At 45.2% G+C, this 9956-nt stretch overlaps 1 protein-coding gene across 1 annotated transcript in view; it reads right to left on the bottom strand.

Moving 5' to 3' along the window:
* abcb4 (ATP-binding cassette, sub-family B (MDR/TAP), member 4) overlaps window positions 1–7017 on the bottom strand; it is a 23493-nt gene extending 16476 nt beyond the window's left edge. Inside the window, exons 1-10 of the mRNA XM_056602414.1 lie at window positions 6992–7017; window positions 6060–6136; window positions 5723–5807; window positions 4923–5067; window positions 4783–4816; window positions 4169–4360; window positions 2631–2802; window positions 2025–2149; window positions 1208–1379; window positions 878–991 (exon numbers count right to left, since the gene is read on the bottom strand). Coding sequence (XP_056458389.1) covers window positions 878–991; window positions 1208–1379; window positions 2025–2149; window positions 2631–2802; window positions 4169–4360; window positions 4783–4816; window positions 4923–5067; window positions 5723–5807; window positions 6060–6127 — 1107 coding nt within the window. The 5' untranslated portion in view covers window positions 6128–6136; window positions 6992–7017. The remainder of the gene's footprint in view (window positions 1–877; window positions 992–1207; window positions 1380–2024; window positions 2150–2630; window positions 2803–4168; window positions 4361–4782; window positions 4817–4922; window positions 5068–5722; window positions 5808–6059; window positions 6137–6991) is intronic.
* Between the last annotated feature and the right edge of the window lie 2939 nt (window positions 7018–9956).

The raw sequence follows: 9956 nt of genomic DNA, 5'->3' as shown, positions 1-9956 counted from the left end.
TCTCTCTCCATCATTTCTTAATCCTCTGTCAAGTTTCACATCAGAGGGCTTTGCTCTCTCTTTCATAAACATTAAGAAACAATAGAAGGAAGAGTGTTGCCTAGCCAGGACAATGTGAGCAGATTACGTTTGTTTACTGAACTCACTGTGCTTCACTTTTCCTCCCTGCTATTCTTTGCAAACACACACATGTATGCACACCTACACACGCACACACACTCACACACTTGTGTAGCGGGCTGTATGTACGTGTTTGTGTTTGATATAACCCTCTGCTTGATGACTAAGGGCCCCATGGTGTATTTAGAGTGTGGTGTCTGGGTGAAACAGGCCTATTTAAACTAAACACAGCCCCATGCTACAATAAGCACTGTTGCCAGGAACAACCATACAAGTCCTTATGTCAAAGTTCATGTTTACAGTAATTTGGACAATTATTTCAAGGTCTATCTGTGATGTGTTTGCTGACACACATGAATGAAGTGTTGTAAACTTGACCAAAACTATTTTAATCTTTATGAGACTTTATGAGACTTACTTGGTATATGTGAAAAGCCGAATGTTTAACTTCATGTTTATAAAATGTTTACACATATTAGTAGAGATATGTGAATCCAAGCAGTTACAATCCTAGTACAGTTGCTTATAGACCAAACAACCTGTAATCCCTCTAGTCAAACAGCAGGTCGTCCTATTAGGAAAAAATGGGTTTCCGGAGGTTTTCAGCTCAAAGCTGAGAGCCGCCGTGCCTCGGCAGAACGCTGCCTTCACATGATGCAAACTGACAAGTGTCAAGGGGGAAATTAAGGGGCAGTTTTGTTATTAATAGGTCATCATGACTATCAAAAGGTGTGCATTAGAGGGGGAGAAGTCTTACATTGTCGATGATGTTGTATACTTTGTGTGCAGCGCCACGGGCACTGGCAAAGGCCTGGAAGTTAGGGGTCGTCTGACCCAAAGAAAAGGCCCCGATCAGAACAGTAAAGAACACCTAGGGACACATCCAGCATCAACGGTTAGATTGTTCTCATGGTAACGCCCCGATCAGAAGAGTAAAGAACACCTGGGGACACATCCAGCACCAACGGTTACATTTTTCTCATAATATCTTCTTTCGCAAATAAATGGAAAAAGTTAGAAAAAATGCTTCCAGGTGATTTATTGGGGATTTTCATTACTTTTAAATGTCCAAATAATAGCTACTCACAATCAGCACGGTTCCAATGGTGTACTCCTCACTGAGGACCAGTGTGCTGCCGTACCAGAAGGCCAGGGCGTAGGACAGGTAGATGATCAGGAAGGTGAAGCCCATTGCGATGTTTGTGGACACAGCCTTCTTAATGCCCATCCTCTTAGCATCCTCTAAGTTCTTGGAATATCTGTGTCATCACACACACACACATGCACACACAAAACACACACAACACACACACACACACACACACACACACACACACACACACACACACACACACACACACACACACACACACACACACACACACACACACACACACACACACACACACACACACACACACAGGAAGACACGCATGCAAGTTTAACTTTAACACTCCCAATACAATATAAAATGTAGGCAGAGAACACAGCTGTGCATATTGCTATATAGCTTAATCAGTCTTAGAAATAAGACACCGATCTAATTGTTCACGTGTGTTGAGTAACAGTAATGGCTTGGGCTTTCATATCAAATATCATATATGATGTAGTCAACAAGCCTCTGAGTCACATCCTGCTATAAACCACAAACACAATTATTATCCGACCCTCCGTTTCCAAATGCATTCTGGGAGAGACAAGACGGCTTACCAAAGAAAGATATTTGCTCCTTCTTCCTTTTTACTAATTATAATCAATGAACAACATCATACTATACAGGCTATATATGCCTATTATTGAATTTCTAATATATTACGTGTAGCCTTTCCAGCCCAAGACATTTGGTTAACACCTAATCATCCGTCTCCTCCTCAGCTGTTAGCAGAGAGGGGGTGACCTCTGACCTGCTGATCTCCTTGTCCTGCCCGTTGAAGGCGAACACCGTCCGGATGGCAGAGAGCACCTCCTCAGCGACCGCGCCCGCCTTGGCGTACGCACTCTGCTCTTTAGAGGTGAAGGACGTCAACACCTACGACAGGAGGAGGGACACACACACACACACACACACACACACACACACACACACACACACACACACACACACACACACACACACACACACACACACACACACACACGCACACACACGTACACACACACGCACACACACACACGCACACACACGTACACACACAAACACACATATCTCAAACACACAATCAAACTAATGTGAGGAGCAATAGGCAATGTTCCTGCTAAATAATTCATTCAAAATGATCCAATGACTCGTTTCGAGTGCCACATGACTATGAAGTAGGCGGTCAAACGATTTTCTAGCTTTTTAGTGACTTATCAGGACAGATCTCTACAAAGACAATGAATTCCTGTAAATCCTTAAATGACAGAAATCACACGCTCTTTTACATTGTACAAACCAACCAGTGGCCAGGCATTAGGAACTAACTACCCACCGGGAGGTCCTCCCAGACCCCTCCCAGAGGCACGCTCACCGTACTGAAGAGGGCGGCGGACACGCCCAGCAGGGGGCTGATGGACAGGATGACAAGCGTCAGCTTCCAGCCGTTGACGAAGCCGATGATGAAGGAGGCGAAGAAGGTGGTGAAGGACTGGATGAGGGTCCCCATCTTGTCCCCGATGCCCTCCTGGATCTTAAAGACATCACTGGGGACAAGGACATGGGCTGTTTGAATACAGTGAGCACACACCACACGTCACTTGTGTGTGCAGCCATGTTGACTGCACATTTAGATACATGTCATAAGACATATGGCTTATGGACTTTGGGGATTGTACCCGCAACCTTTCAGCATCGTGTTCCTTTTAAACCACTGACTTTTATGAAATCAATGATATCAATCAATCAATCAACACCATCCGCATGTCCGTCTGTCCACCTGTCCGTCTGTCCGTCTGTCTGCCTGCCTATCCGTCTGTCCATGTGTCCATCTGGCCGTCTGTCCGCCCCTCTAGTGACCTCCTCTCCGTGTCTCTGTCTCTACGTCCTGTCCTCCCACCCTCCTCTCCGTGTCTCTGTCTCTACCTCCTGTCCTCCCACCCTCCTCTCCGTGTCTCTGTCTCTACCTCCTGTCCTCCCACCCTCCTCTCCGTGTCTCTGTCTCTACGTCCTGTCCTCCCACCCTCCTCTCCGTGTCTCTGTCTCTACGTCCTGTCCTCCCACCCTCCTCTCCGTGTCTCTGTCTCTACCTCCTGTCCTCCCACCCTCCTCTCCGTGTCTCTGTCTCTACCTCCTGTCCTCCCACCCTCCTCTCTGTGTCTCTGTCTCTACCTCCTGTCCTCCCACCCTCCTCTCTGTGTCTCTGTCTCTACGTCCTGTCCTCCCACCCTCCTCTCTGTGTCTCTGTCTCTACCTCCTGTCCTCCCACCCTCCTCTCTGTGTCTCTGTCTCTACCTCCTGTCCTCCCACCCTCCTCTCTGTGTCTCTGTCTCTACCTCCTGTCCTCCCACCCTCCTCTCCGTGTCTCTGTCTCTACCTCCTGTCCTCCCACCCTCCTCTCCGTGTCTCTGTCTCTACCTCCTGTCCTCCCACCCTCCTCTCCGTGTCTCTGTCTCTACCTCCTGTCCTCCCACCCTCCTCTCCGTGTCTCTGTCTCTACGTCCTGTCCTCCCACCCTCCTCTCCGTGTCTCTGTCTCTACCTCCTGTCCTCCCACCCTCCTCTCCGTGTCTCTGTCTCTACGTCCTGTCCTCCCACCCTCCTCTCCGTGTCTCTGTCTCTACCTCCTGTCCTCCCACCCTCCTCTCTGTGTCTCTGTCTCTACCTCCTGTCCTCCCACCCTCCTCTCTGTGTCTCTGTCTCTACCTCCTGTCCTCCCACCCTCCTCTCTGTGTCTCTGTCTCTATGTCCTGTCCTCCCACCCTCCTCTCTGTGTCTCTGTCTCTACCTCCTGTCCTCCCACCCTCCTCTCTGTGTCTCTGTCTCTACGTCCTGTCCTCCCACCCTCCTCTCCGTGTCTCTGTATCTGCGTCCTTCCTTTGTCTCCCGCCCAGCAGGGCCCTCTAATACCCACTCGATGAGGCGGGTGTTGAGCTCCCCGGTCTCGTTCACGTCGAACCAGCCAATGTCCTGCCGCATGATGCGGTGGAAGAAGAGCGTGCGCAGCCGCTTGGCCTGCCGCCCAGCCGCCAGCGTCCAGAAGGCCACCTGCATGTAGGCGGCCACCAGCACAATCACCCCCATGATGGAGTAGTTGATGGCGTAGCTGTAGGGACGCAAAGACACCGGGTGAGTAGACGTAAGAGGGGGAGAATATCAACAAAAAGGGAGAAGTACCATTAGAACAGAGAGGTTTCATAAGTTCTGTACTGTATATACTGTACTGTATATACTATATGTTCTGGACTGTATATATGATTTGTTCTGTACTGGATATACTGTACTATATACTATAGGTTATTTACTGTATATACCATAGGTTCTGGACTGCATATACTATAGGCTCTGTACTTTATGTACAATATGTTCTGGACTGTATCTCCTGTATATATATGGTTGCATATTTTTTTTCTTTTTCTGCTTATGTGTTTGGGTATTTCTATCTTTATATAGGTACATCGTTTTTTATGATATTCATTTCTAATTGTACCTAAAAAAAATCAATGAATATGTTTTACAATGCCTTACCCACTTATCTGATCGCCCAGAGACTGAGTGTTATCTGTCAAAGAAGAGATCAGTCAATGTTTGATGATCCATTATTTGTAATTTTCAGTGGAATGGAAGGGGATGGGCGGATCGGTCGTGGTGGTCCGGGTGTAACTCACTGGTCATGTTGGACGCATGATTCACAAAGCTGTCCGTCAGGTCTCCGAACACCATGAACATGAGGGGGAGCACCACCCCGTTCACCATGGACATGAGCGTCCCCACCACGATCAGGGTGATGTCCAGGCCATCTGCAAACCTGAACTATACACAAGGTGTGTGGGAACCGAGGACAGGTAGCAACGTCAGAACACAACAACGCATTCCAAATCTGTATCGGTAAAAAAGGTAAATAAGAGAAGGGGGCAATAGCTGCTATTGTGCAGTGACCAGTGACCACGTAGGTTTGATTGAGGTTCTCTCTTTCAGCTCACTAACGTACTTCTCTGTCCTCACTATCTTGAAAAAATAGGTGCCTGTTTGTATGTGTGTTTTTGTGTGTGTGTGTGAGAGTGTGAGTGTGTGTTTTTGATTGTGTGTTTGTGAGTGTGTGTTTGATGCAACGCTCACTTCAAACACTAGGCAGCTATTATGTTCTCACAGCAGGGGACCGGAGAGGTCCTCCCTAGCACGGTCCTCTCTTACCCGGGCCCGCCATTTCACAAACACACACACACGAGGAACGCACACACACACACACACACACACACACACACACACACACACACACACACACACACACACACACACACACACACACACACACACACACACACACACACACACACACACACACAAACTAGAAAACACCAGCATGCTTGCAAGCTAGAATACACTTAGAATGCTGCTTATCACTACATTAATAACCCTACAGGGCCAATACTGTATTGGCTACAATGGGATGGGTGGGAAACCTTACCAGTTCGATGGGGCCCACCATCGGGATTTTCTCTTTCTTTTTCTTCTCCTTCTTCTTTTCCCCCACATCGTTGTCTGAGTTGTCACTAATGGCCATATCAAAGTTATGATAATTACCATTCACAAAATAGTAATATGTCAGGTTTAAATCTTCTAAATGTTGATATCATAATGGTTTGAATTTGTAAGAGAGAAAGAGAGAGAGAGAGATTTTAATTCTCATTAAATTATTAATGGTGCAAATTGTATTCTTACTAGTAAGAATTACATTTTGACTAGTAGCCTATGTATAATGAATTATTTATAGTAAAAGCCAACGGCCTGTAGAAGAGACTCACCTCTGGGCCAGCTCCCCATTCTGAAGAGGGCTGCCTCTCGGCAGCTCGGGGTCGACCTTGTCCTTCATGTCTACGACCTGTCACAAAGAGTTGAACGAAAGGCTTCCCAGAGACTCTCCTCTTACAAATAAATAGGCATATGGCTTACTACAAAGGTGGCTTTTAATGTAGGCCTACATGTTGATCATTGATTGAATCATTGATTGACCTAAACTGAGCTTTTCTACCATTTAAAAAAACGTTTCATTTTGATGCCAGATTATGCAAATCTCATTTATAATTGTGGTGTTATAATATAAGAAGTGCAGGCTTCACGACCGCACCATTGTATTTCACATGAATAGGATCTCTATACCAGAAGAGGAAAACACATGTTAATATTAATTGAAAAAGAATTGTTAGGAAAACGACCTACTTATACCTCATGCCTCTTATCCTATCCTATCATATCCTATCACTACATCTCCTATCCGTGTCTTATAAAAGTCCCCATTGTGCAAGAGCTGGGTAAAGCAATTTTTGGACCTCGGACATGTAATGAGCTGCAAACTAAACGTTATAAGCTCTCTCCCCTTTTAGAAAACTTTTAAAGGTCTAAAAAGGACTTAAAGAAAAATGTTGTTTTATCGGGTCCGTAATGGATATCGATGATGGCCTGAGGCCTATATGCCTCACTTCTCTACTTTTTCCCCTTGTGTAACGATCATGTTATCTTTTTAGTAGGCTTAGTTGATTTGATGTATTGTATTTAACTGTTTTATTTCTGCTGCCGTCTTAACCGGGACTCCCTGAACTTCAGTTATAGATATATATACGTATATAAATCACAGAACGATGCGATCATATCTTTATACGATATAAGGTTCGACATAAAGGTTCCGTACCTTTGATAGGGATAAAAACCAGACAGCAAAGAAATACGCGCCACTCACCGGTACTCCCCTGCTGCCTCCTTCTGCCCGAGAGAAAGATGTGGACTAGAGACCAGACCTCTCTGAGCAGCCCTCCTCACCGCCTATTGTTTCTCTCTCTCTCTCTCTCTCTCTCTCTCTCTCTCTCTCTCTCTCTCTCTCTCTCTCTCTCTCTCTCTCTCTCTCTCTCTCTCTCTCTCTCTCTCTCTCTCTCTCTCTCTCTCTCTCTCTCTCTCTCTCTCTCACACACACACACACACACACACACACACACACACACACACACACACACACACACACACACACACACACACACACACACACACACACACACACACACACACACACACACATAAACAACACAGTTCATGTTACTTTGTTATGGTCAAAAATGTTATGGTCAATGGAAATTCATTAATGTCTTCTCAAATTTACCTGGGAAGACACAATATTTCTCGATACTTGTTCCTTGTGTGGTTTGATCTGCCAATTGTTAGATACGTATTTTATGTATTTTTTTGCATGTGCATTTTTTTTTGTCAAATAGTTATTAGTTTCCTAGTGTTCTGAGTTAATTAAATTTAGTGGGAAAAATGTAGGCTGCATGGAAAATATGTTTCATCACAGGATTCATTACCTGCTACCTTTGTCATTCTAGAGATGTGAACACAAACAATTGTTTTGTAAACCTAATCTCACCTTGTGGCATGGATAGACTGCCATTTGAAGAAAATACTATTGTTATTTGACTGTTCTATTTGACTTATGGGCAAATAGTAGTCATGCGAATTTCATACAAGTCTTCTCAAATGAACTATAGACTATTTCTCACTGCTTGTTCCTTGTGTGGTTTGATCTGCATATTGTGGAAGAGACTTATTTTTTTTCATTTTTCCAATATGGTCCCATTTGAAAAAGGTTTGACACCCCTGCATTAAACCAATGCAACATGAGCTCGGCCTGGGCATCAGGTAGCGGGAGACCTCTGCTGGTGAAGCTGAGAAAATGTTTTTGGAAATGTTAAAGGTTGGGTACGCGATTTGCGAAACGCCAGCAGATTTTGAAAATACACAACTCAAATGGTCCTACCCCCTCTCCTTCAACGCTGACTCTGACTCCACCCATTCCAAGTACCTGGACGCGCAATCATGCACGAGCGCGAACAGAGATGCGCGAGAGCGAGCCAGGCTAGCGTAGGTTTTCGTTTAACAACATGCCACTACATTCAGCTGTAAATTGCACCCAGTACCGCGGGAAGTAGGGGTTTTGGGGGTGCTGCAACACCCCCTGTCCGAGGCCCTGTCTTATCACAGAAAACGATAATTTCTAAAAACTCCGGCCAAAGTGGAGATTTCTGAAAACGCCGGTTATGTGTTGTCGTATCAACGGGGAGAAACGGGATTTTAGGTTCTGAAGCGTCACATTATGCACCAGGAAATGCTTAACGTCATGTGAGCGTCCGCTGTACCGTATTGGTCCGAATATAAACACAAACCCCATTGTAATACGACCTGTATTTGGAAAAAAGATTTGAAGACCAGATCTTGATTTCATGAATAAATAAATTGTATTAATTGAAATAATATACGAAAATAAAAAGGCATAGAATAAAACACTGCATTGCCACTAAACAGTAGTGCAAATAGGCCGTACTGATGTGTACACCAAAGACTTCCTGACACTCCTCTGCCCCGCTGTGTTCGCTCTGGCTGTGGTCGCTCCGAACTGTTTCGGCCCGTGGCAAAGCGAGTCATCCTCGCTGCTGTCCAATGCATGTTGAGACGCAGCATTTATTTAATGCTCATAGTGCTGAAAAAAGGTTGTATGAAAAAGTGTGAGGGTAGCGGTGGTGCGCTAAACTTGTTCTGTGAGCAGCTGGATGTGAACCATGGTGTGAAGGAAGTGAACACAACGATCGATTTTCAACTGTGCGCGCATGCACTGGTGTAATTGAGCTGCGCTGCTATATATCTTTTTTTATCAATGTGACGAGTTGCGAGTCTAGTGCAGGCCGGGTTTTTTTTTTCCAGCACCCCCTGCTGAGAATACGTTCTCGCGGCTATGGTTGCACCAGATGTTATAAACATTAAACGGTCACATAAATCATTACTATTTTTAGAAAATGTATGTTTGTTTCATATAATTGTATTGGAAGTCCTGGTTTTCATTAGGGTTGCCGCGGTGTGGACATTTTCACACCGAGTAATACACTCGTCTCAACACCGGTATTACCGAGTATAAACGGTATAAACTTTGAAACTAGGTCAACCGCCACACAAGCATCGGTTTTTAGACCCTTCTCGTCCTTCAGTTGCCGCCAACGTTCAAAAGCAGCGCCTAGGATTATTCTTGATTTCAGTTTTTCTCTTTCAGCGTTTTTATTATCAATTATTCTCTGAAAAAGAGTTTTCCTTCTCTTTGCTGGTGGTGGTGGTGGTGGTGGTGGTGGTGGTGGTGGGGATGGTGGCGTCTTGTCTGCCATGGAAATTGTCTTCTACTGCTAGGTCCAAATGTGGATTAACTAGTTCCAGTAGATACCGCAGGATAACAACAAACAGGAGCTTGCTCTGGGTCACGAGCTCTGGGTCACGAGTACTGCACGAAGGGGTCGCGCGCGGGGCGCGGGGGAGGGGAAGTGCAGTACGACCGTTTGATTGACGTACTTACTGTCCAATGCAACGAGGTGGCAATCCAAATGATTGGCTGGAGTTTTTCGAGCCCTGCCCGTTCCACAGATGATTGACAAGTTTAATTTTCATGTCAGTACTTCTGACTCAGTGGCTGTAAGCGGGTTATGATAAGGATTTCAAGTAATTTTGCAAAAATGGCCAAAAAAGCGAATTCCGTACCCAACCTTTAAGTAGAATAATCATTTAAAGGAGAATTTCACTGGTTGAGACATGGAACTGTATTGAATGTGGGTCATATATGTAGTCGAATAAAAAACATTCATTTCTAATTTGGTGCATTCTTGACCGAGAAAAGG

The sequence above is a fragment of the Gadus chalcogrammus genome, chromosome 11 (genome assembly GCF_026213295.1).
Source record: "Gadus chalcogrammus isolate NIFS_2021 chromosome 11, NIFS_Gcha_1.0, whole genome shotgun sequence".
Taxonomy (NCBI): domain Eukaryota; kingdom Metazoa; phylum Chordata; class Actinopteri; order Gadiformes; family Gadidae; genus Gadus; species Gadus chalcogrammus.
Note: the sequence above shows the minus strand (reverse complement) of the source record. Positions and strands in the feature narration are given on the sequence as shown.